This window comes from Acinonyx jubatus, chromosome E1 (genome assembly GCF_027475565.1).
Source record: "Acinonyx jubatus isolate Ajub_Pintada_27869175 chromosome E1, VMU_Ajub_asm_v1.0, whole genome shotgun sequence".
NCBI classification, from domain to species: Eukaryota; Metazoa; Chordata; class Mammalia; order Carnivora; family Felidae; genus Acinonyx; species Acinonyx jubatus.
In genome coordinates, this window is record NC_069397.1 from 38,098,352 (window position 1) to 38,124,655 (window position 26,304).

Here is a 26,304-nt window from a genome sequence, read left to right on the forward strand (position 1 = left end):
AGTCATCTCTATCACCAGTTTTAACTGCTGGAATAGGAAATTCCTTTTGCAGACATATGCAGTTGCTGTATTGAACTTCATATGGGAATCAGAAATGTGAGGTGAAGGAAATCAGCAGATGAAATATGAACCTCAAGCTTCTGGGTTAGTTCAATCTAACCCAGTAGACAAGTACTCCCTTGCTGAGACTGTGAGAGGACAGAAAAAAATTCTTGGGGCACCTGGGTGGCTCAGTGAGTTGAGTCCAACTTTGGCTCAAGTTGTGATCTCATGGTTCGTGAGTTTGAGCCCCACATCAGGCTCTGTGCTGACAGGTCAGAGCCTGGAGTCTGCTTTGGATTCTATGTCTCCCTCTCTCTCTGCTCCTCCCCAACTCATGTTCTCCCCTCTCTCTCTCAAAAATAAATATACATTTTAAAAAACAAAAAAAAATTATTACTGACAACTGGTAATTCTGAGGTTGAGCCAGCCTTATAAAATTTGGGTGTCTCCCAAACTTCTTCCAACTCAAAGGCACTTCTGAAAAAAACAATTGTTTACTGAGCCCTAGCAAAGATTTAAAGATTTAAAGTTAGATTTAAACTCTGTTTTCCAGAAACTTTTACATTAGTGAAACAGTGTACTAATAATTTCAGTATAATATGATGAATGCCATAATAGAAATACATTCAATGTGTTATGGGTCATACAGAACTATCCAAATTCTTTGGGTAAGTAGGATGACTACTAAGGAAGGAATATTTGAACTGTAGTGTAAAGGGTAGATAAGGTGCAGAAAGGTAATCTACACAGAGGGAGAGTGAAACCTGTATTTTAAAATGTTTATTTATTTTGAGAGAGAAAAAAAGGGGGCAGAGGGGCAGAGGAAGAAAGAGAATCCCAAGCAGGCTCCACACTCTGTGCAGAGCCTGATTTGGGGCTTGATCTCATGAGGGTGAGATCAAGACCTTAGCCGAAATCAAGAGTTGGATGCTTAACTGACTGAGCCACCCATGCGCCCCAGGAAACCTGTATTTTAAAAAACTTATCATCGTAGGGGCGCTTGGCTGGCTCAGTCAGAAGAACATGTGACTCTTGATCTAGGGGTCATGAGTTTAAGCCCCACATTGGGCATAGAAATTACTCAAATAAAAACTTTTTAAAAAATCTTTAAAAATTTTTTTTAACGTTTTATTTATTTTTGAGACAGAGAGAGACAGAGCATGAACAGGGGAGGGGCAGAGAGAGAGGGAGACACAGAATCTGAAACAGGCTCCAGGCTCTAAGCTGTCAGCACAGAGCCCGACACGGGGCTCGAACTCACAGACCGTGAGATCATGACCTGAGCTGAAGTCGGATGCTTAACTGACCGAGCCACCCAGGCGCCCCTAAAAAATCTTTAAAAAATTAAAAAATAGCATGTGATTGTACAAGTAGATGGCACATTTAAATAAAAGGCGAATAGTTTAGTGTGGCTGGAATCAGAATTTAAGGAAGAGGAAAGGGGAAAATGTTGGAGGTAAGAGGGGACCACCTGTCACCTTTTATTAAACACTTTAATAGGTACCTTTGATTTTTTTATAATATTCTTCCTACTTTGTATTTCTTGTTCAATACTGGGAAGTCAATAAATACTATCTAAAGTTAATAAATCAAGAACAAATATAAGAATATCATTTTTAGTTGTAATAGTAACAAAAACTAAAACAGTGGTTGTCTCAAGAAAGTGGGACTAGGTTTATAAGGTAAAAGAATTTGAGAAGAAATTTTTATTTAACTTCTTTGTATTCTTCTGTTTGTTCAAGTATGTTCATGTGTATATATTGTTTTTAAAATAAAAATTTTTATTGTAGTTAAAAAAAATACTTAAAGTGGAGTTAAAAAAAAAAAAAAACTTAAAGTGCCCAGATCTTAAATGTATAGCTTAATAATGTCTACACAGGTAAACATCCACATAAACACTATCCCAATCAAGATATAAAATATTTCCAATGCCTCAGAAGATTCCTTCATGCCCCTTCCTATCCAATACTGCTCCCACTATTTGGACTTCTACCACCATCATCCAGTTTTCACTTCATTTATATGGAATTATGCACTATGTACTTAAAAAAAAAAAAAACTTTTTTCTTTTAATTAATGAACAGGGGAGGGTCAGAGAGAGGGAGACACAGAATCTGAAACAGGCTCCAGGCTCTGAGCTGTCAGCACAGAGCCCGATGTGGGGCTTGAACTCATGGACCGCGAAATCATGACCTGAGCCGAAGATGGCCGTTTAACCCACTGAGCCACCCAGGCGCCCCAACTTTTTTTTTTTATTGATGAATAATACAGTGAAATATACTGATCTTAAATGTTAGCTCAATGAATCTTTATATATTTCCAGCACCCCAGGAGATTCCCTCATGCCTCTTTCCAGTTAAGACTATTCCCACTAAGATAACCACTATTTTGAGTTCAACAACCATTGATTAAGCATTCCCTGCTCTTGAGCCTCATATAAATGGAATCATACAGTATTGTGGTGGCCATGGAGGATGCCACTCAGATTTTTCTTTAGGAGAATCTGCTTCAAGAAGCAGAGTTGACTAACAACCTCTAGCTGCTGCCCTGTAGATCTACCTCCTGAGATCAAGCTCCCCTGGGCTGCTTCCAGCCAAAGGCGGAGCATGGTAGGGATACTAGAGCCTGGCCATTTCTGCCTGATGGGGGCTCCTCCAGTAGACAACCTTTGCTGAAGTCAACTTGACTGAGACTCTCAAAACTGCCCTGCATTCTGAGACTCTTCCTACTCGATTCTTCCCTCCTTCTCTCCCTTCACAGGTTTTAAACCTGCACTGAAGACTTGTCATTCCTCTCCCTTTATTCTTCACAGGCTCTTCCCTTAAAAAGACTTTGGCATGTCTAATTCTAGTTTGGCACCTGCTTCTCAGAGGACCCAAATATAAATATGTTCTTTTGTGTCTGACTTCATTTGCTCAGCATTGTCTGTGAAAGTCATGCATACTGTTATGTATAGCAGTAATTTGTTCTCTCTTATTGCATAAATATGGCACAGTATACATATCCATCCTAAAGTTATTGGACATTTGAGTAGTTTTCAGCTTGGGGCTCTTATGCTAATGTTTTTGTAAATGTATGTCTTTTGGTGAAGACATGCACTCATTTCTCTTGGGTACGTGCCTAGAAAGTGGAGTCGCCAGCTCATAGGCTTGTGTTTAGTAGATATGTCAGTTTTCTAAAGTGGTTGACCAATCTACACTCCCAACAGCATCTACAAGAATTCTTGTTGCATATGATATTTTTACAAATTTAAAAGAAAAAACAACTCTAGTGCAAAAAATAGAAAACAAATTTGTTATATCATCCTACTTTCATGTTTAAATTACCATATTTTGAGGTTTATTTATTTATTTTAAGAGAGGGAGCATGCCCATGAGTGGGGTAGGGGCAGAGAGAGAGAGGGAGAGAGAGAATCCCAAGCAGGCTCCACACTGTCAGTGCAGAGCCCGATGTAGGGCTCGAACCCACAAACCATGAGATCACAATCTGAACCAAAATCAAGAGTTGGACACTTAACTGAATGAGCCACCCATAAGCTCCTAAATTACCATTTTAAACACTGTTTCATAGGAAGACTGTTAACATACCCCAAAATGTTAACAGTGGTTATATTAGAGAAAGAAGGGGAGATCGCCTTCAACTTTGAGAAATATTTGAAATGCTTTACAATATATTTCTTTTACTTTTAATTACCTTGTCTTAAAAATATTAAAGAGAAAAGCCTCAAGATGAGAGAAGAGCAGTCTCCTCCTACACTTCCAGCACATCTCAGGCCCACACCTCCCGGCTTAAACTCCTTTAGTAACCTGCTAGTTTCCAAAGATGTGTCAGAATCTCTTATCTGCTGCCTTGTTCTCTTTATCATTGTGGGTTTACATCTTTTCTAGTACTTTATTTAGTGATATTTCAAGGAGAGAAAATTAATATGATCAATCTGCCACTCTTAGAAAAGTCCATGCATATAATGTAGGCTGATTTGGGGGCATTATCATGAAGGGAATGGGATCTATCAAAGAAAAGTCAGCTGTTTGTTATAAAGACATTGTTCTAGTGATTGGGGGTGCAGGGGGAGAGGACGGTCTGGGAGGGGAGCATCCAGATGGTTCAAGAGCTAACATAGTTAGGAAGACACTAAGATAGGCTTCTCACCCAGCTGCAGCAGGACGGAGACAGCAACACGGAGGGCACAGAGAAATCTTGCATCAGGGTCACAGCCCACATCGTGGGGCTGCTCACCCCAGTTCTGCTCCAGGACAGACTCCACCTAGAAGGAAACACACCAGACTATAAAAGCTAGGAACAAGGAAACATACCAGAAATGGCAAATATTTCACCACACTTCTTAATCCTGGGCCATGGCAGATGTAATAATCCATAATGGCACTTTTTCCTGCGGGGCCTGGAGAGCCTCATTCTTTCTCAACACAGTGACAGGCACTGCTAATCAGCGTTGGCACTGCCATCCTGAGACTAACAGTTTTCCACCCCCCTCTCTTACGAATAGGCTAGCAACAGAGCCTATTAAGCCTGAGTTGTCCTGGAAACCAGTTCCAGGGAATTGCCACAAACCAGCTGAATGGATGTAAACTGACAGAGAACTACGAAGTAGGAAGGACTGTACCCTGGGACTTCTGAGTCCCTTGAGAACACAGGCATTCACTTCTACTATGACCCTAGCCCTCAGTCCAGGGTGTCTTATCTGGTCTTTCAACAGGGACAGGATCCCCTTTTCCAGGGCCTCAGCCACAAGATGCTGCTCCTAAGATATCTCGGGGCAAAAAAGAGGGTCAAGAGGGTTGCTGGCAGAGAGGGACAGGGCTTCAGTATTTCATCAGACCTGGGACAAACATCAGAAGGAGGTTCCAGAGAGCCCCTAGCAATGATAGATGAGAGTTATTCCAAATGGGCTCTTGTGGTGAATCTTTCTTCCCTCTTAGCTTGCAGGAGGTCAGACTTGCCAGGCGGGTAGAGGAGGCATCCCCCAACCCCTGGCCTGGGGAAAATGACTAGTTCCTAAAGTGTGAAAGTCTATCCTTCATGAAATGTAAAAGGCAATGTATGTCACCTTCCTCCCAGGATTTGAACCCCCACAGACCCCTTTGCTCCACAATTCCTCCACACCAGCATACTTCCAAATCCCTCCTCACCAATCAAGGCATCCAGGACATTCAGAATAGATTCTGTATGTGTTTTTACCAAGATCCCAGCAGCATTAAAAAGCATTAAAAAGGCTACTTACAAGAGGATCTGCTGGACCCTCCAGGTCACCAGAGATCAGGGCCTCAGACACCGAGGGCCAGGAGATGGGGGAGATGAGTGCCAGTCCCACTATAGCAGACTGTCTTCAGTACGGTAACTGCCCTTCCTGCTGGTTCCTCCCTCTCTCTGCTCCAATTCTTTCCTGGGTCCCTTACTCTTTGTTCTAGATTCTGTCGCTGCCCCTCCTTGTTGAGGTGCTTAGTGAGGCAGCTTAGCACAGTCAGTCAGATCCTAGAGGCCTCTCAGCATGTCCTGCACCTTCTCCTTCATGTTTCTGAAGTCCTCCAAACTCAAGGATTTCCCTGTAGAGGCAGCAGTTAAGAACCCAAACTACCCAGCCAACAAGCTCCATTATTACCAAGGCCTCTGTCGACCCCATTCTTCATGAGACCACTTCTCTATTGCTTCCCTTCTAATCTTTTCCAGTTAAAGTAAAGCACCCTTCTTCCCAGATACCCATCATCATTGCCTCCTGCCAACCTCACCTTCACCTTCCCAGCTCAACCCCAGTTGAGTACCAATCCCAAATTCTTTTCCACCTCCAATATATCAAAACTTACTTAGTCCTTGCCATTCAAAGTGCAGTCTCTGGACCATGCTAGTAGTAGTGAGGATTTAGACAAAGTTAGAGCAGTGGTTCTCAACTTTGTGCATGAGAATTACCTGGGGAGTGATTAAAAATCCTGATGCCCAGGCCACATCCCCAGATAACTTAAATCAGAATTTCTGGAGGTGGGACTCAGGCATCACTAGTTTTAAAGTTCCCCCAGGTGATGTCTACATATAATCAATGAGAACCACTGTGTTTAAGGAGACAGATGCAACCTCCAGACTAAAGTTGAAGACTGCTTTGGGCACTGCCCTACCCTTCTCTCCCCAACTCCTCCACCATACACATATACTAGGCTCTCCCACCTGAGCTGAAGTCCTTGAAGCCAGGAGGCTCAAGGGTGAGTGTGCAGCTACACTAAACACAGCTAGCTCCAATCTTTACTTAAGCAAGATGAACCATCTTCCTCTGAAAAGAAGGGAAGAATAATTTCAGAAAGTCTTCAGGTCACCTCCAGCCCTCTCTGGACATTCTCTTCCCAATGGTGGGAGTTTTCATTCCTGGACTCTGAGCCCTCACTGCCCATGCCAGGGAGACTGTATCCTTATCATTTCATGTAAATGACAAAGCACTATATACGCAAACACCTTCCTACATCCTCAGATACAGACAACCATAGGATTACGCCTAGATAAGTGAAGAAGAAACGGAACCCCAGAGAGGGTACAACAGGTCCTCAGTCACTCAGCAAATGTGGGTCAGAGCAGGGATTGGAATCTACCTCCTGCCTCCTCTGTTATGGCAGTTTATTTGTTTGTTTGTTTAATTAATTAATTAATTAATTGAGAGAGAGAGAGCACGTGTGAGCAGGGGGAGAGGCAGAGAGAGGGAGAAAGAGAACCCCAAGCATGCCACACACTCAGCACAGAGCCCAACACAGAGCTCAGTCTCACAAACCATGAAATCATGACCTGAACCAAAATTAAGAGTCAGATGTTTAACCAACTGAGCCACCCAGATGGTCCTGTTATGGCACTTTATTGTTTTTTTAATGCTTATTTTTGAGAGAAAGAGACAGAGCGCAAGCAGGGGAGGGGCAGAGAGAGAGGGAGACACAGAATTCGAAGCAGGCTCCAGGCTCTGAGCTTTCAGCACAGAACCCAATGCAGGGCTCAAACCCATGGGCTGTGAGATTGTGACCTGAGCCAAAGTTGGACGCTTAGCCAACTGAGCCACCCAGGTGTAGCACCCAGGTGTAGCACAGAGATTCACTCTTGAACTAGCAAGACCTTGCCAGGGTTGAAAAACCCACTTCTACAACTTCTGGGAGTTTCTGGATTTTCTACCACATCTAGATCTCTTTCTATCCCTTCCCAAGTCTTCTTAGGCAGTACAACCTTTCTGGGACCCAGAGGAAGACTATGAAATTTCAGAGGAAGCAACGTTCAGAATCACAGGGATCTTCTAGTCATGCTAACATCAGGATAACCATGGCTCCAGAGGCTACAGAGCCAGTGAATGGCAGAGCCACTAGACCCTGAGACCCTCCTACTCCTAGTTCCAGTGCTCCTTTCACAGCCAGTGCTACCATGTGAGAACTGGACATGCAATGCAATTATGCTTCCCAGGTTTCAGTAAGGGCTGGGACCCCAGGATCCAGCACACCAACCTGCACAAAGCAGGCCAAAGTTGTCAGAGTCTGGAAACCCTAGGCCAATATGCAATCCAATCTGCTTCTCCAATAGACAGGATTTTTTCCTGCTCACACCATGGTCCCTACCCCTGGGTGCATCCTATTCCATTCTCAACCCTGATAACCCTATAATTCTGGGCCATTTGTTACCTTCTTTTAAAAAATACTATCCTTGCCCTTTTTGGAATGATGAACAGAAGGCCTAAAAGCCATTCTCTTTCTGGAAAGGATTTTGTGTTACCCAAGAAACAAATGGCTAGTGCCAGAGAGAGTGAGAAAACCAGTTATCAGAAAGACAAGTTCTTTCTCTATAAGTTCCTCTTTCATATCTTTCCCCATTCTCATACCCTGCCCCTCACCAAAACAAAACAAAACAAAACAAAAAAAAAAAAAACAAAACAAGCTCAGAAAGAGATAAGACTTAACACCTCTAGCTAGGGAAGGATTAACGTTATGATGGGGCAAAACCTGGGTGTCTGCACAAGGAGCTTCAGTCCTTCTTCCCAGCCCTGAACCCTCCACCCCTTCCTTGGAATTTCCCCCCACCTTCGAGCTCACAAGGGCCCCTCCAGGCTGACACAGAGTCTAGCTGAACCTACCTGCACTCAGTCTGCCCCCATCAGACCTTGCTTACTCATTCTCTCCATGTTGGGAAAGATGAGCTGCTTTACTCAATAGCTCAGGACCTGCTTTAGGGGGTTGGTTACTGACCTTTGGTGCTAGGAAAAGGAGTTCACGTTGGTTAATCCCTAGGTGCTTTACATAGTTACCTTGCTTGATCTCCCAAACAATCCCCATTTTACAGATGAGAGAACTGAGGCTCAAAGAGGATCAGTAGGTAAGCCAGTTTCACAGCTAAACCAGTAGCAGAGCTGAAATAAGAACCCACATCTGACCCCCAAACTCATGTTGCTTTCACTGTTGAGTCAATAAATGTTTATTGAGGACCTTTTTATTCCAGGCACTGTGGCTCTTGCCCTCCTGTATCTTGGAAAGGGAGGCAGACAGTGAATAAGCAAAAAATCCCCATGTAATTATGAACCACGAGAAATGCTAAGAAGCAAATAAAAACAGGGCATTACTAGAGAGTGACGGGAAGGACTTAGCAATGCCACAGGCACTTTCTTGGGGCAAGATGAGAAGTCATAAGAAGGCCAGGAAGCAGTTGAGACTGCTCAGGGAGGTCTGGAAGGAGAGCTGAAGAGCCTGACATCTGGGCTGATATCTCCCTGACTTACCATGGGTGGGCCAAGGCTGGTTCTCTCACAGACCCTGCCTCCCATCCAGCTCCGCAGCATACACTGCCATTCAGTTTTCACGGTTTCCTTCTTTGCTGTCTCCAGAGTCTCTGTCACCAGATAGAGGTCTGCTCTCATTTCTCCAGATTGATTGCAACAAAGTAGGTAGTTTTCTCTTCAACTCTCTGGAGGGAATAGAGGGGAATAGAGCTCAGGCTCCCAGGAGTGACATTTCTCCCTCTCCATCAGCTAGTTCCTATTTGAGATGAAGGGTCTCTGGGGCTGGAAAACCAAAGAACATGGTACCCCATCGTAGTCACTTTACCCACTGTGGGAGCAAGGAAGTGGGAAGTGGGAAGAGAACTCACTAGCATCTGTGGAAGGCTACAATGTGCCAGCACCATGAGATACTTCACATGGCATTTCATTTCACCCCTCACCACAAACTTATGGTGTAGGCAGAATTGCACCCATTATCATGAGGAAACTAAGGCCTAGAGACAGGTTGTGAATGGTCCAAGGTCACACAGCTAATGAGTGTAGAGTTGAAATTCAAATCCTAGTCGGTAGGAGTCCAAAGCATGAGCCCTTCCCATGGCACTGAGACAGGCATCTTCCCAGATCATCACACCCAGTTCTCGGGAGTTGGGGTTCCAGTTCCTCATACTGGTCCCTGGGACCTGGCCACATTGTCCACAGCCTTGGGCTCCAGAAGGCATCTCTGATTCCATAAGGAAATGAATGTATTTTGTCACTAAAAATAGCCTGATGGAACTTCTGGTATTTGCAAACAACCCTCAAGGAAGACCTACATCCTTGCCTCTGCTGACCTCCCTCTACCTATCTAATACCCTCCCCAACCCCACTCTATATGCACACACCACAGGGCCTCATACTAGAAACAACAGGCATTCTAGAAAAAATTGAGCTCCCTTTGAAAAACTCCAAAGACCCCTCCCCAGCAACACTATGGTAGGGAGGGGTAGTTCAAAGGACCAGTAAAATTTCAGTGGAAGCCTTTCACTTTTTAGCTAAAAAGGAAAAACAGGGGCACCTGGGTGGCGCAGTCGGTTGAGCGTCCGACTTCAGCCAGGTCACGATCTCGCGGTCCGTGAGTTCGAGCCCCGCGTCAGGCTCTGGGCTGATGGCTCAGAGCCTGGAGCCTGTTTCCGATTCTGTGTCTCCCTCTCTCTCTGCCCCTCCCCCATTCATGCTCTGTCTCTCTCTGTCCCAAAAATAAATAAACGTTGAAAAAAAAATTAAAAAAAAAAGGAAAAACAAAAGGCATTTCACTCAAGGAGGGCTAGGCCAGGAGAAAGGTTGAGTCCCCTCCACTAAGCTGCTCCACACTCTCCAACAATTTCAGCTAGGGGAGAAAACACCCACACCAACAATAAATGCCCGCTGAGGGAGAAAGCTGGTGATGTCCCTGTAAGTCCCTTGGAAGCACCATGCCCTCAACCATCAGAAACTCTGTGGTAGTTGGTTAGTGCCCCCCTGATGGGGTGGAGTTGTGGCACTTTCTGTGCAGGAAATGTTCTACAGGGGTGCTGTGATTTCATTGTGCTTCACTTTGACTCTCTTAGTGAGCGCCTACTGTGTGCTGTGGATAAACACAGAGAGGTTAGTAAAAGCTGTTGCGGTCACAAGCTATTCCCAGTCCACTGAGGAACAGGGGCATGGCTTGCCACAAGGCAGAGCAAAACAGCACAAAACACAGATCTTGGCAACTCATAGGAGAGCAGAAAGTGGCCTCTTGAAACCAGCAGGTTTGGGTCCAAGCCAGAAGAATCAATCACCCTGGAGAGAGGCAGGGAAGCAAGTGAGCTGGGGGTGTTGGAGGGTTTCCTGGAGGCTGATGCATGAAGAATGAGAAGGCTTTCCGAAGGGGGAAGAGGAGGCCACGCTTGAGTAAGGAACGGGCTTGGGAAGTGCCGGGAATTGGGCGTGAGGGACTGCACTGGCCGGGGCACCTCCATCTCAGATGCTCTTGGTGCTCAAAAGGGGCATCTCCCCCTCTCACTCCCCACTGCTGCCCATCTCCAGCCTCACCTGTTCTCAAGGGAATCCAGATACTGCTGGGTATCCAGGTCTCCAATGTCTTGATTCTCTGCTTGTGGGATCTGTGGAAGGTCCCTGCAATTATTATTTCTTTGGATAATTTCACTATCAACATTCCTTTTGAGTCTACCACATCCAGAACTTGGAACTCAGCCTTTTGGCCTGGAAAGGGTAAAGGTCATACTGAGGCTGACCCAAAAGATCTCTCTGCAGAAAATTCTCCCCGGAGCAGCCCCATCCTGGGCTCCCCCTCTACAATCCCCTTCCCTTCTGCAGAGATCCTCCAGCTGTGGCTCCCAGGAAATGCTGTGCTCATCAGGAGTCACCACAAGGGTCACATAATCCCAGGTTTGCACCTATTCTGCCACCTTCTTACCAAATGACCTTAGATAAGTCACTTAACCTCTTTGAATCTGTTTCTTTATTCATGGAAGGAGAATATTGATAGTACCTACTTCCTGTGCTTGAAGAAATTAAATAAAAAATGCAGTTAGGCACTTAGCAAAATGCCTTGCACACATACTAAATGCTCAATAAATGTGAGCTAGTCCTATTTAACTATCTGAGAGGCTGAAATGAGCCAAGGAAAAGTAAAGCTAAAGAATTAGGAGCTCTTGCCAATTGAGAAATAAAAATTAAGCAGACTTCAGTCTCCGGTGTTTGTATGAACCACGCAGGTGTAAAGTGAAGCAATCCTGGACCACCGCCTATCCGTGTGGACTCTGTCCAGACTGATCAGCCACTTTCATAAGGGCCTTGATTCCGAGTCAGCTGGTGTGCCGGGGTTAGCGGAGCATGTGTGGAGATGCTGCCAGCTGACTGCCTTTCTCTCAGACCTCCCAAATGTGAACCTACAGACGAGGAGGAACTCATACAGCCAGGTTTAGGGGGTTGGGCAGGGCTGGATCTCCAGAGACAAACACATTTTGTAACTGACGGAAACGTGACAGAACTGGAAATGGTGCCTCAAATCAGTCCTGTATGGGTTACACTAACATTCTAGGATCCATTTGTTTTTTGATCAATGTAAAAGTGTACATGTACTTTATCCAGGACAAAAGAAAAATCAAGCCTTAAGCACAAAAACAATGTAATATATGGGGGTGGGGGGAGGGGCGTGCTAACTTTACAGTAGAGAAACTTGACAAACACCACCTCAGCCAGGTGACCAAGGTCAACATTAACAGTGATAAGTCATGTTGATAGCACATACCCTTGATATGATGCAGTGAGAATAGTACCTTACCTCGATGGTCTTCCTCTCCAAAACCCATTACTTCAGTCTAACCATGAGGAAAAAAAGTCAAGCAAATTCCAATAGACAAGCATCCTATAATATGCCTGACCAGTACTCGTCAAAACTGTCAAGATCATCAAAAATAAGGAAAGTCTGAGAAACTGTCAGAGCCAAGAGAAGCCTCAGGAGATACAAAAACTAAAGGTAATGTGGTATCCTGAATGAGATCTTGGAACAGAGAAAGGATATTAGGTAAGAACCAAGATAATCAGAATAAAGTATATGGACTTTAGTTAATGGAAAACAAAACAAAACAAAACAAAAACCTATGCCACCTTAACCACATCATCAGCACCATATAATTAAAAAATAATCAATTTGAGAAGAAAGCAGGCCAAGTTGCTAAAAATCAATTCAAATTACCCATCCACTTCATTCTTAAGGATTTTTTTCAAAGTTTGGTTTCACCTCTGTCCCTGATTTGTTTATGCAAACAGACAGACTTTCCCTTAAAGGAAGTTAACTTATCAATTTTTTTTCTGTACTTAACGCTTTTCCCCCTGTCCCTGGGGAGTAATATCATGGCAAAACACCCTAGTCCTAGTCTAAAGTTTTTTTCTGTTTTCAGTGAACTGGTCATCTGGCAAACTGGTTTTTGGAGACTAGCTTTTAGTAAATTGGCTCTTAGCAATTTACTTTTCAGAGAATTGACTCAGTCCTTGAAAAATGATCATCTGAAATTTTCCTGAAGCCCCTTGCTCACTTAATGAAACCACTTGTGGAAAGGCCCAAGTAATCTGGACGCTGCTCTTGGTCACATAACGGCTATGCCTGGCACATAGCAGGTGCTCTAAAACTATACAGTGGTACTGTTTGCATTCTTTTCTTAATGAGATCCAGATGGGCTGTAGCAAAGATGTCTGAGCTGTAAAAGTCCTTACCCTGAGGTCTGAGACACTGAAATAAGTCTCCAGGTGAGGGTTCAGCAACATTTACCCTGGTGCTTCTGCAACCCAAAAGTCTGAGTTTGGAGGCAGGGGAATGGAATAGACTCCTCTAGAAATCCCTCAAGCCTTTAGGGAGTTCTGCTCACCCATCCAGTCTGATCTCCAAGGGACACGAGGGATAACAGCCGCCAGCAGAATGATGGGGCTGAACTTTGACTGAATGCTCCTTTTGCACAACCACTGTCATAAATGACCTAATTTATATCATTTGAGTCTTGTAACATTCTTGTCAAGTTGACAGCTGAGGAAACAGACTTAGAGAGAGAGAAGGCAACTTGTCCAGAGGCCGCCCAGCCGGTGAGTGGCAGAGCCAGGCTTAGAAACGAGGTGCCCTCAGCTCTTAGGCCTGTGTCCTTTCCTAACCACTAAGCAAACTGCCTCCGTTTATTTATCCATCTAAATGATAAACATACAAACACATCAAAAGACCTTAGCTAACTTAAAAGTGAATTATTTACAAAAAGAAAACATGGGAAAGGAAGACAATTTAGGAATAATTTTCAATAAAAATAAATTTTCACTTACCCTGTTCTTTCTCCCCATGCAGCTCTTCTGTGCATTTTTTTTTCAAGTTTTCATTTAAATTCCAGTTAACATCTTTTGTGCATTTCTTAAACTGAGGTGTGTGGACATATGCAAACAAATTCTAGTACATACAAGTTCTTTGTCGACTGGCTGACGTGGTTGATGGCAATGGGGAGTTGACAGTGTGGTACAGCAGGAGTGGGTGAAGTCTCCTGGCTGGCCATCTCTTACCCCCTCGTACTGACCTTGGAGCCCAGAATCCAGCTTATCAAACAGCACTTCACCCTCCTCTCTCTCCACTATGTCCTCTAGGGTGAGGTCTGTCCTGTGGTACTGGCATCCCCGGAAATTTCTCCTCCCACTCACCAAAGAGAAGCAGTGAAATCTGTCAGAGTCAAGGATGCTTCTGACAGCAATCATATCCCCTCCAGCTCCATCTCTTGGACCACAACTCGTGATTTCCTCAAATAGGCTGGACATTGTGCCTGGACCAACTGGAGACAAAGAAGCCAGTTTCAGTTTGGGGAAGGGAGATATTGGTTCAGGTTTTTAAATCTCCCTTTGGCAGCCTGGGGTCAATGAAGATCCAAAGGTTCTAGAACAATCAGGACTTGGAATTATTTGACTTCCCTGTTTCTAGAATGTGAGGTGGTCACTATACACTAAGGAGGGTAACCATCACGAATGCTAGATTCTCCTCTGCCCTTCATAGAACCCTTCTGGAAAAAAGATGGAACAGTGTTTATCCCAAAAGGAAAGTAAGAGTGAGGTCTGTTTTCTCCCACAGCAGAGTTGCCCCTTTGCTCAGAAGGGCCTGAGGGGTAGGGAGGCAGGCCCACCATCTTCCAGCCAGACCCCCACAGTGTTGATGAACAGAGGACCCAGGAAAAGATAAGAGGCATGGCTGCCAGACCTCACATTACCAACCCCCATGATTACTTCTTCCCTTGGCTCTGACTCCTGGGCCTCCCTCCCTTGCTGTGTTCTGCAAGGTAGTGGGATGGGTACTCCTACCAACCATTTCCCAATGAGATAGTGATAACTCTGCCTCAGAAAAAAACGAAAGAGAAAGGATGGAATGCAAGAGTGGCTTGGGGGTAGGTGCCCTGGATAGCCCTCCACCCCCAGGTCCTGTCTCCTCAGTTACTGGTCACCATCTGAAAGGTCCCCTTACTCTTGGAAAAATAAAATGAATCCCAAAACTCTACCTGGGGCCTCTCCCCCACCCACTTTCCCCTTCACCCTCTCCTGGTCTACAGTTGGCCCCTGTACCCGCCCCCCCCCAAGCTCCCCTGCAGGACCCTCCATAGGCTCATTACCAAATCCAACCTGATACAGCCGGTCCTTCCCTTTTCCTACTGAGCAGCAGCTCTTTGTCCCCACCACACCAGACCCTTCCCGCACTCTTACCTCCAAATCCTTCTCCCTCTCCCCTTCCATCAATCACTCTGCAACTCCTTCCTCTTGAGATGTTTCCCTTTCTTCAGGCTCCTCTGTTTTCCTCCTGGGGCCAGGACTCCCCTCACAAGCCTTCTGGTCTCCACTTCCCTATCCTACATCTGGCTACCTTCCCCTAAGTCCCTTCTGGCTGGCCCAGGCATCTGCTCACCCATGCTCCCTTCTCCTTCCCTGCCCCCATCATGGTGGCCAGCTCTCAGCTCAGTCTCAGCCTGGGAATTCTTCTGGCTGCCTGGAAAGGCAGTGCCCAGGGCCCACAGGCCTATCTTGGGGGCCACTCACCTCAGCTGCTCACGAGGAATGGAGGTTGTGAGAATCCCCTCTGTAAGAGCTCTGCACAGGTCCTGGCCACCGTGTCTCAGGAAGCCCTAAGAAGGGAACTGAAAGAACTGGAAAGCTGGGTAGCGCTAGGTGCCCCATCTTTCAGGCCTTTAGATAAGCCACATTATGGCTGGGCTGGAGGCAGATAAGGCCAGAGGTAAGATAGATAAGATAGGTAGGATAGGTAAGATAGATAGATAGATAGATAGATAGATAGATAGATAGATAGATAGATAATCTTTACCTGGTATGTATTCTAGGTGGGTTTGGGGCCAGAGAATGGTGCAGGAGGCATACTGGACCATGCAATCCAAGTGCCAGCAGGCAACGGCTATGGTCGTGTCAGGGGTATGAAGAGAGCAATAGAGCTGGAAACAGCTACCATGCTGCCATGCTGCGGTGGGCAAGGCTGAAGACTGAGAGCTACAGCAGCCAACATCTGTGGGGAACAGGCTGGCCAGCAAGGAGGACTCAGCCTTCCTCCTCACACATGCTCCCACATAGCCCTCTCAGGGAGACGCCTCCACCTGTCCTCTCCACCCACCTCCTTCTCCAGAGAGAGGCCTCTGGCCCCCACCCCTCAGTCCTCAGAGATAAACCACCGGAGCGAGCCTGGCCCGTCTCCTGGCCCCCTTATCCCTCAGTTCCAAACAACCTTAAAGAAATTATGGTGGTAGTTAACGACAGTAATGATACTAATGTGGCTATCACGTGTTCAGTATTTACTATACCAGGTGTGGTGCTAATCCTACAACAGCCCTAATGCCTATTATCCTTCTACAACAGAGGAAGAAACTGAAGCTCAGAGAAGTAACTTGGCAAGGCCACAAGTCTAGTAAGTGGCAGAGCAGGATTTGAACGCTGTTGTTGTTGATGTGCCCCAGCCCCTCACCCTGACTATACTCCTGCAGGTCCATGGAAGCTCCCAGGGCACCCCCACCCCCAGGACTGGGCCCAGGGAGGTGTACTGCTCCTCCCAGCACTGTGTGGGCCTCACTCAGCAGACGTGGGCAAAGACCCTGCACTCTTCCCAACACCCACTCCAAACACACTGTGACGCTGGCCCAGAGCCAGAGAGAAGCCCAGCCTGCCTGAGGCAGCTCCTCCCATCTACCTGGGACTTTGCACCTGTCCTAGGAATAGCATGTAACACTGCCACAGCTCACACTGAGCGGTCCAGAACCTCAAAGATCAGAGTTCCTCCACTAAAGGACTCCTCCCCTTTCCTGGCCCCAGGAGCCTAAATAAGTCCTGGGGAGCTACCTCTTCCTCTCCCACTCATGCTCATGGCAGAAGGGAGGAAGCATGAAGATTCCTCCAAAGACAGAGAGGCCAGGAGGAAATGCAGCACTCCCAGGGAAAGAGCACTAGGGGGAGAGAAGTGAGAGCTGGGAAAGGCATTCTGAGGAAAGGGCTGGGCACCCCTCGGGACTCCGCCTTCATTTATGAAGTCATTGCCCAACTGACCCCCTTCCAGGCCACGCACAAGCCATCACTCAGCCAGCCCACGGAGACCAGAGGTAGAAGTTCTGACAGATGAACCGCCAGGCCAGGTCACAGAGCAGGATTCTGCTGCTGCCTCTGCCAGTTCCCATCAGCCCCTCAGGCTCTCTCCCGCTCTCTCCCCTGGGAGCAGCAGGAAGACCAGCAGCCCCAGAGCCCCTCACACTGCCCTCAGCAGGAACTGCTGCCCAAACCCCTGCCCCCTCCCCCAGGGCCCTCCAGGAAGCAGAGGCCAGACTCAGGGGAAACAGGAACACATTGTCCTTTATTTGCGTTTCTCAGAATACTGTACAAAGGGAGTAAAAATCCTATTCACACGTTGCTTAGAAAGATTTCGAGGTGAAAGTTCCCTATGATACATGGGGTGGGGGGTAGGGGGGCCAGGAGGCAGGAAACAGGACCAATGTCCTCCCCTCCTCCCTCAGGGCCCTGGAAGGGGTCACGGGCACCCACACCTTTTCAAAAGTAACACAGACCCTGGTCAGATTGGGGAGGGGAAAAAGGCGGCTCCTCTCCAGCCCACACTCAGGCTCCTGCCCATCTCCCGCCCTCAGGCTGAGGAGACAGTGCCCGCAGGTCACTCCTGGCTCCTTCTACTACCCTGCTCGAGCAGGGACCATTCTGTGGCCCACCCACCCCATTTGGGGGTGGCCCCATAGCCCCACATGTACACACAAGAGGCCCCGTCCAGCTCCAGTCTGCATGAGGAGGCTACGAGGTGAGGGCTGCAGAAGGCCCCACCATTCATCATTTGTCCCGGTTTCCCCACACCCCTCACACCCCTGCACAGGGCAGTGTCAAAGCAGACATGTGCTAACGTGCTAACGATGACTCATGGGCCTCTTCCACCCCTCTCCACTCCTCACACTAACCCCGGAGCTGTAACCCCCACCTCCGACCCCACAGCCTCCCTTCCAACTATCACCACCATGCCTGGGGAAATTAACTCTCCGAGCCTGACCACTTCCCAAAGGATGAGGCTGAGTCTGGCTTCTGTCCCCACACTCCTCCCTTATACCAATCTCTGTGGCTAACGGCCCCTTCCTCCAAGTCTCAATTCACTGTCCCCATCCCCGCCCCCCAAACCATCCTCCCCACCTCCACCAGGCCCAAGATGAGAGTGGCCATGGCCCCCTCACCTCTGAGACCAGGCCATCCACACCCAGCCCCACCATCCCTCTCCTTACCCTCCCCGCTCCCATCCAGTGCCCCGGGTGGGCTGTAGGGGAGCTGCCAAAAGCATGAGACTTGCAATAGGCAGTTCTCTACCCAGAGAGATGAGGCATCGTCGTGCACTTGCTTTTACACATACGAGCACACACTGAGTGTCATCCTAAAAACTTAAGAATTAAAGTGAACCAATCTAGAAGCTGTACCGTCCCCCCTGCTCCTCTTGCAGGGGTTAAAGTGCTTTAGCAGTCTGAGGATGAGCAAGTGAGCAGGGGGTTTCTCCTGTCCCAGCCTCACAGGTTGGGAGCCCAGCCCGTCCCATGACTGCCCCCACGGAGTCTCTATCCAAAAGGCAAAAGGAAAAGATCAAAAAAAATCAGAAAGGGTCAGAGACCTGGGGGGCCCACCTGAACCCCACTACAAGCTACGTCAAGTCGGCTACCAGGGAAATTGGAAGGGGAAACTAGGGCCCAGAGGCTCGACCCCCATCTCTAACAGGATCCAGAGGCTCCTTCTGTCTTCAGCTTCACAGCACAGGCCTCTACCCCTCCCCTACCATCCCAGGCAGGGGAAGGGGCGGCACCCTCAGTACTTATTGATTCCAAAAATCCGGACTCCATGGAGCTGGGGCAGCTTGGGGATGAGCACACTCATCAAGGACACAGTGTTGAGGATGAAATGGATCTGGTCGTACTTGGTGTAGAAGCTGGTGAGGAAGTACCTGGGTGGGAAGGTTGGGAAGAAGTGTAAGACTCTGTTTGGAGGACCCTTCCTCCCTCACTGCTGGGTGGGGAGTGGCAGATCCCCAACAGGTGTGGAGTTATGGGAAAGACCCCCAGAACAGAAGTAGGGTGGCAAGATCTCCTCAGCTAGAGGTCCCTCCCGACCCAGTCCCCTTGCTTTATCCCAGGTCTGTGGGCTTACGTCACTGGCAGGAAGGAAGGCCCATTTGGTGAAACACAGGGCCAGGGAGGCACAAGGCCTAAGCCCAGCAGAAGAGCCCGGGATGCTCCAACTTCCCTGCCTCTGCTCATGCCCATGCCAAAAGCCAGAGCTGGGGACGGGTTTAAGCCTGGCAGGGCCCAGGGTTCCCCAGGCCTTGGCCTGCCTGCTGGTGTCCTCCTCCACCCAAGGCACTCACAGCACGATGGGCGTGATGGTTAAGAATTTCCGAGACGCTGTGAACTGGACCCCATAGTCCATCTGCTCCCAGTGGGTTAGCAACCTCGCCTTGCCCTGGTCCGGAGTCTCGAAGGGTGTCCCCTTCACCGTGTGCAGGAAGATGTACATGCCCTGGAGGAAGGGGACTTCATTGGAGGACACAAAAGGCAAAAGGCCCTCCAGCTCAGCTCCACCACCCCAAAGAACTGTGCTCTGGGTTATGTGGAGCCTCCCTCTGAGGGGCTGAGGGATGTGGGCTGGAGGTCAGGATGGGGCAGCTGGGAGCCTGGCAGGAGAAGAAGGGAGCCCACCGGGTGAGAGGACAGCCTGACATGAGGATAAGGCATGGAGAGAACTCAGCTGCAGAAATGCCCGTCTGGCCCAGTGGTAGCTTCCCTGTGCCAGCTGGGCGGGGATGAGATGACGGCCCCTGCTTGCCTACCAAAGAGTACAAGCTAGCAGGCAGGAGCTGAGGGAGCAGAGGCACCAGACTGGAAGATGGCTGGGGATCCAGACTTGGGAGAGGGGCATTTCTGTGCCAGGCTGGGCGCCTGGGTCCTGGGGACTCTCTGGAGCCCTTAGTTCAGTTCCCAGCGGGCCTCCCTCCAGGTCCACATCCTGAAGGTGTGGACAAATCTGCAAATTTTAGTCCTCTTATCAGAGTGCACGTGGCTGGAACCCAGAAGTGGGACAAAGCAGAGATGAGCTGGGTCCGGGCTTGGGTGACAAATGTTGTCAGCGTGTCACCCTGACATCTGGCCCATGTTTGGGGGGCTCCTCCTACTCCTCCGCCCCACCAAAGAGCAGCCCACATGGTCGGGACGGGCAGCAGGCAGGCCCTCACCATATTATGGATGAGGTTGGTGAGGGTCCAGACAACAGGGACGCTCACAAAGGGGATGCTGAGCAGCACGACATGGAGAAGCCCGATGGCCAGCACGTAGGACAGCCAGATGCCGCGGCTGTTCATCACCCGCGTGTTGGGGTTCACCTCACTGTGTGCCGTGCCCACATTCATCCTGCTGCCCCTCTCCTGCCGCTGTTCTGCAAACAAGCAGCACAGGTGAGACAGGTCACACCACTTTCCCTGCCCCCTCACCCCATCCAAATCCCACAGGGAGGGAGGCACTGCTTTCCCCAAGAACTCCACGCAGTTCTGCTGCTTTGATTCTCAAGCAAAGAGGACAAAGAAAGTCCGCGTGGACTTAGCTCCATTGGTTTCCCACTACCGGGCTGGGATAAACACCAGGCTGCCCTACACATTGTCCAATCGGGACAGAGCCCCTCAAGGCACCAGGACTGCCTTGGTGGATAGGTCATCAAGAGACATCCAGCCCAGAGCAAAGAAACCATTGCCTGTTCCCCAATCTCATCCTCCAGAGCATTCTGATGAGGACCCTCTTCCCACCAAGCTCAGGGGAGGGGAGAAGAGGACTGTCCCCTCAGAATCACTCAATATAACCCCTGCTGGACCATCTTGCCAAGGGCCTGATAAGGGGCATCTCCTACCCGTGTTCCCACCACCATTAAAATTAACAAAAGGCGGTGGGGTGAGAACAGGCAGCAGTGAATATTTGGGGGTCACTGCTTCTACCCTTCTCCCCTAATTATCCAATCCTGGGTCTCTCCCAACCCTGATCTAGGAAGACAGGTAAGTTGCGGGGGTGGGAGGAAGGAAAGAGAAAACAACAGACTAGGGACAACCTCTGCCCAGACTTGGAGGCCTCCTTCTTGGTGACACAAAACAACCCATGCAAGATGTTTTGTCCATTTGGCAGCCACTCAAGCTAACCCTTGTGATGCCGCCCACTCTGCTGCCAAACCACCAGGGCCCTTTTCCCCAACACAGGAGAGGTGAAGATAGAGAACGTGGCCAACATCTACAGTTCCAACGGGCAGCTGAAACCCACATCAACACACCCTGCGCAAGGACACAAAACTACACCTGGGGCCTCTCTCCTGCCCCTTTCCTCTCCACCCCACCCATCCTCACCTCAGCCTCTTTTCCAAGCCCCTGTTTCCAGGTGTAAGTTACCACCATGCTCCCCCTTGCCCAGTTCCAATGGCACAGCCCTGCAGCAGGAGGAACCAGGAGGGCTGCCCTTGATGCCCAAGAAACAATGCAAGCCAGCTGCATTCCTGGATGCACATAAAGAGGGGAATGAGCAGCCCCCTTGTCTAGAGCTCAGCTGTTCCAAATCCTTAAGGGCCCTGTAACCAGCAAGAGGTGGGAACAGACTGTGCCTTTCTACTGGCTCACCTCCCTAGGTGAGGGGAGGTCCTGCCTGGTAAAGACCCTAAGGTCATCACCATGGTAACAACCCCATCTTCCCTGGGGATGCAGAAAGGGCTCCCAGATGGAGGTATCCTGGAAGTGCCCAGAAGGCCACCTCCTTCACCCTGCTGCAACAAATCCCCTCAGAGTCGGTTGCTATCTATCTCTGGCAAGGATCACAGCCAAGCCGTGTGGGAGCCAGGATTCTCAAGGATCAGTTCCTTACTTCCAGAATAATGAGAACAAGTTTCCTCTTCTCAGAGAGCTCCAAGCTAAGAGACCTCAAGGGAAATGTGACCCACAACACTCTCTCCCAACATGCAAACATGCGTGAGATGTCCCAGGGTGCATCCTGGAAGTAATGCTCTTGAGGCCCATCAGCTCAGCCCATTAGGCTGGATAATTGGGCCTAACAGAAACCCAAGGAACTAGAAAACCAAGACTAAATCAGTTGTTTACGTTCCCAGGGACTTGGAGCTTCAGTTACCCTAACATGGCTCTTGGGACACCTACTACACCTACTAGTACGCAAAAGCCTGGGACGGTGGGGAGCTGGCTAGGAAGTGAGGCCTCTGAAGGACTTACTAGTAAGGAGAGAGGCAGAGTTCCCCAAGTCAGACCAGAAACTGCTTGCCCCTCCCCCTTCTCCCTAACCTAGACCTATAAAGGTGTGGTAGTACAGAGACCTGTAGCTGCCCCCCCGTATTTTATCCAGCAATACCACGGGCCTTGCTGAATTTCAGACCATCCTACACTCCTTTCTGGCTGAACTAGGGCATCCAATGAAGCCTGATGAGTCCAGGAGGGGCTGAGACCTAGGACCTAAACTGATACCCTTGGAAGTGTCTTCCTGAAGACTGAACACTAGCTCCCCTGACAGCAGAAATCCCAGAAGACCCTCAAAAAGACAGGAGAAATCAAGAAACTAAGAAAAAGATTGGCAGCCAGGAAACACTCTTAAGAGGTTTGTGTGACTAAGGGTACATATCACTTCCATGAGTAAAAAAACAAAAACAAAAAACAAAAAACAATTGCCCCTCACCCAGAAGGGGAAAAATAGGGAGAAGAACCCAGTAAAGTAAGTCTACAGCAGCTGAGGCTGAAAAGTTCTGGCCGCCCTAGCTGGCAGGTGGCTGCCGTGGCAGTGCCTGATGTGGTTTCATAACCCGTCTCAAACCAAAGCCTGCAGCAACTCTGTTCTGTTAACTACTCTCTTGCTGGTAGCTGTTTTCTACTCCTTCCCTCCCTTCCCCCCTTGGCTCCACACACAAATATCCCTGTCCCAGTCTGGCACCTAAGCCCAGGCCACAGTGCGCCCCAGCCCAGCTGCCAGGTGCGCGCTTCCCACTCTTTCCCCCAAGTAAGGGCAGCCCCTTAAGCAGCAAATCTTTTGCCTTCTAGATGAAGAGCACAAAACATCCAAGCCCACAACCTGGACCCCAACAATGGGGTCCCTGGCATCCTCCACAATGCCATTTTCATTCTCCCCACCGCCCAATCCGCGGGGCCACGGTCGCTCACCTCTCAGCTCTGGCCCAGCCTCCCGGACTGGGGAGGACGGTGGAAATGGAAAGACGGCAAGTACCGGGGCGAACCCCCACTAGCAGGGGAAGAGGGTGAAAAAGAGGAGGTGGAGTCTTCGCTATTGTTGGGATTATCCGAGCGGGACTCAAGCCGAAGAGGGGCCTCCCGCTCCGCTCCCCAGCCTAGGACCTCGCACTTCAAGCCCAGCCCGGTCCGGAGCCCCACCCCCACCTCCACGCGTTCACCCAGCCCTGGAGGCGGCCAATTTATCCCCGAAGCCCAGCCTCTCCCCGCCCCCCTCCTCCAGCCGCAGCACTCCCCCACGACGGCCCAGACCCGGTCTCCTGCCCCCACTTTCCCCTGTGGGCATCCCTTCGATTAATGCACCCCCTCGGCTGATGCACCCCCTCCACCTCCGCTCACCCTGCCCGGGTCCCCTTCAGCCCCGGGCGCCTCCCCAGCAGCCCCCACTTTCTTTCCCACCCTGCCTCTAGCCCCAAGAGGAGGCTTCTGGTTCGGCCACCGCGAAGCCACTCGCCGGGACTCACCGCACAGGGCGGGCGGTCGAGGGCCCAGGAAGGGTGCCCGGGGGCGGGGGCCGCTGCTGCTCCAGCAGCTGTAACAACCCGCGGCGGCAGACACCCCGCTGGCAGCTCGGGCCGAATCAGCGCCCCGCGCCGGCCCCCGTGACGTCACCGCCCAGCGCCGTCCCACCCAGTGCTTCCTGGGAGTTGTAGTTTTTCAGCCTGCCTGCGTGCGGGGTGGGGGACCGGTGCCTCCTGGGAGTTGTAGTTTTCTGCCTCTGCTGCAGTCTTGGCCTCGCTGGGGCTGCTGGGCCAGACGTTTCAGTAGCCCGGGAAACTAACATCAGAGGGTGGTATTGCTTTGGGGTGTAACAATTCCCGCTTTTGCGTCAGCGCGCTCCAAGTGCGGTTTACTCTTGCTTGGTTTTGAGATCAGGAAATTCAGAGTTTTAACTTGCCATAGGTCCCTGTTGGGTCCCAGCATAGACCAGAGCCCAGAGATTCTGACCCCGCGTCAGTGTTTTTCCACTTAATACCTAACTGGCTCGGCCCTGGCCGCAGATTAGCTTCAAGGGAAACAGACTAGCTTCAAGGGAAACAGACTAGCAGGCCCGTTGCCCTGCCAGGCCTTCCTGGAAGCTGGCTTCTCACTATGTTGGTTAAGATCAGAGTCCAGAGGGCAGATAATGTAGCCAATGGGCAGCATTTGTCCAGAGACTGGTTACTCTTCATTTAACTTGAGCCAGGCTGGCATGGGCCAGGCCACATTCTTGGCCTCCCCATGTGAGGCCTCAGAAGAGGACCTCTTGGGAAGACTCCTTGATGAATAGTTAGGAGCCTTAATTCCAGTCCCAGGTCAGCTTGTGTGGCTTTGGGTGGGAGGCTCCACCTCTGGGCAGCAGGTTTCACAGCTGCATGCCCCAAAGGCAAGGGCACAGATTTTATTTCCAGGCCAGCATAACATAGGCACACCTTTACCAGCAGTGTGACCCCGAGCAAATAACTTGTCTTCATCTCCAATTCTACACCTGTGAAATTCAAAAGAATGTATGTAAAGCACCTGTTGCATGGTAGGAAGCTATTCTGTAGGAAGTGGAACTAAATGGCTTCCCAGGTCTCCTGGGTCAGTCCCACTCTTCATGCCACCAAAAGGGGCTGGTTTAAGTGGTTTTCATTGCCCCCACCCAGCTTCTAAGTCCACTCCGTATGGCAGGGCTGGAATAGCAGGATCAGATGACACCATGACATGCCAGCCTGGTGGGCTGTAAACACACCTGAAATAAATGTGAGGGGACAGAAAGGACAGGGAGGCTGGGGAGCACTTCTCTCACACCTCACCTACCCTTCCCCAGGAGACTGCCAGGAAACAGCCTTCACAAGTTGGAGGGGGCCCCCAGAGGCACCTAGTGGGCAGGGATACCTGAACCACTAGGAGCAGAAGAACAGGAATCTTCTCAAATATTTCCAGGGCCAATGACCAAAGAGCACTCATCCCAAGACCTAAATAATCACCCCAGAGTCTGAAAAAGTTCTACCTTATACAGAAGTTTCTCCTGCTTCACCCATTTTGTGTAGTCAGCCTTCTGAAGACATGAGCCAACAACTGAGTGTTGGCCTTTCTACAGAAACCTCCCAGCACTGAGGCAAAAAAAGATGTCTTTATTTTTTCCAAAGTGAGCCTACTTGACTCCTTGGACTTTTCTCTGGAATTCTTCCATCATCCTTCAAGTTGCTCGAACCCTCCGGATCTTTGCCAGTTTCCTCACACCTCTGCGAAGTTCAGTGACCCAGACTGGACCTACGTCTCAAATAAGGGCCTGACTAATGCGTAGTCTAACGGAAAGATTACCCGACATGCCATGCCCTATTAATAACTCCTGTTATCAAGCTTTTTTCACAATGGGAATGAACAGAGTTCTGACTCACTCTAGGTCTGTGGTAAATTGTAGATCACTCTCTGCTTAATTTAGCCTGAGTCCCTGTCATCATCTTTCTTCTTCTCTAGCTCTCTGCCCTCATAATTACCCTGTCTTTACCAAACATCCTTCAGCCCTGAATAGGCCTAAGTACTGAATGAGTGACAGCACTTTTATGCGGTGCTGGGGAAGGCACAACCCCTTGGACAAACCATTGGTAATATGTGCCAAGAGGCTGAAAAATCATTCAGGCCTTGGAGCTATGATTACATTTCTGGTAGCATATTCTAAGGAAGTACATCCCGTGTACTATGTGGGAGGATGTTCATTCCAGCATTTTTTATAACAGCGGAAAATGGAAAGCAACCTAAATGCCCGAGAAAAATATTATTGTATATCCACTGGATGGCATACTATGAGGCTGTAGAGTTAACGGTTGTGAAAACCATGGGGCAGGATAGGAAAATGTTTGCTAGGTTATATGAAAAGATCAGGGGGAGAAAATAGCATGAGTATTCCCCCAGATGCAGTCAGCAAAATCTAGGAAAAGGGAAACTAGAACATCCAATTCCCTTAACAAATAAATTGGAAAGGGAAAAAAAGAGGAAAAGACTTACAGATTAAAACAAATTTCGGGTGCCTGGGTGGCTCAGTCAGTTAAGCATCCAACTCTTGATTTCGGCTCAGGTTATGATCCCAGTGTCATCTTGGGATAGAGCCCCCCCCCCCCTCCCCACCATCAGGCTCTGTGCAGAGCATAGAGTCTGCTTGAGATTCTCTCTCTCCCTCTGCCCCTCTCTCCCGCTTGTGTTCTCTTTCTCTAAAAATAAATAAAATTAA

At 49.1% G+C, this 26,304-nt stretch overlaps 2 protein-coding genes across 6 annotated transcripts; both read right to left on the bottom strand.

The window, feature by feature from the left end:
- Positions 1–2,124: 2,124 nt before the first annotated feature.
- On the bottom strand, positions 2,125–16,998 carry GSDMB (gasdermin B). The gene is given in 12 exon segments (XM_053211843.1): positions 2,125–4,302; positions 4,738–4,814; positions 5,192–5,262; positions 5,264–5,333; positions 5,458–5,520; positions 5,522–5,603; positions 8,179–8,263; positions 8,732–8,923; positions 8,925–8,967; positions 10,835–10,865; positions 10,868–11,005; positions 13,858–16,998. Coding segments are annotated over 12 exon segments (1,227 nt in total). The 5' UTR covers positions 14,093–16,998; the 3' UTR covers positions 2,125–4,162.
- A 141-nt stretch (positions 16,999–17,139) lies between these two features.
- On the bottom strand, positions 17,140–25,304 carry ORMDL3 (ORMDL sphingolipid biosynthesis regulator 3). Of its 5 annotated transcripts, XM_027033848.2 has the most exons (5): positions 23,573–23,682; positions 23,022–23,100; positions 20,070–20,269; positions 19,206–19,357; positions 17,140–18,785 (listed from the first exon to the last, which is right to left on the bottom strand). In XM_027033848.2, exons 3-5 carry the CDS (start codon positions 20,241–20,243, stop codon positions 18,650–18,652), a joined length of 462 nt encoding a protein of 153 aa, XP_026889649.1. In that variant the 5' UTR covers positions 20,244–20,269; positions 23,022–23,100; positions 23,573–23,682; the 3' UTR covers positions 17,140–18,649. The 5 variants fall into 5 exon arrangements, with proteins under 5 accessions (XP_026889649.1, XP_053068399.1, XP_026889650.1 ...); XM_053212424.1 differs by lacking the exons at positions 23,022–23,100; positions 23,573–23,682 and adding an exon at positions 25,084–25,304; XM_027033849.2 differs by lacking the exon at positions 23,022–23,100 and having other exon boundaries at positions 23,573–23,722.
- Between the last annotated feature and the right edge of the window lie 1,000 nt (positions 25,305–26,304).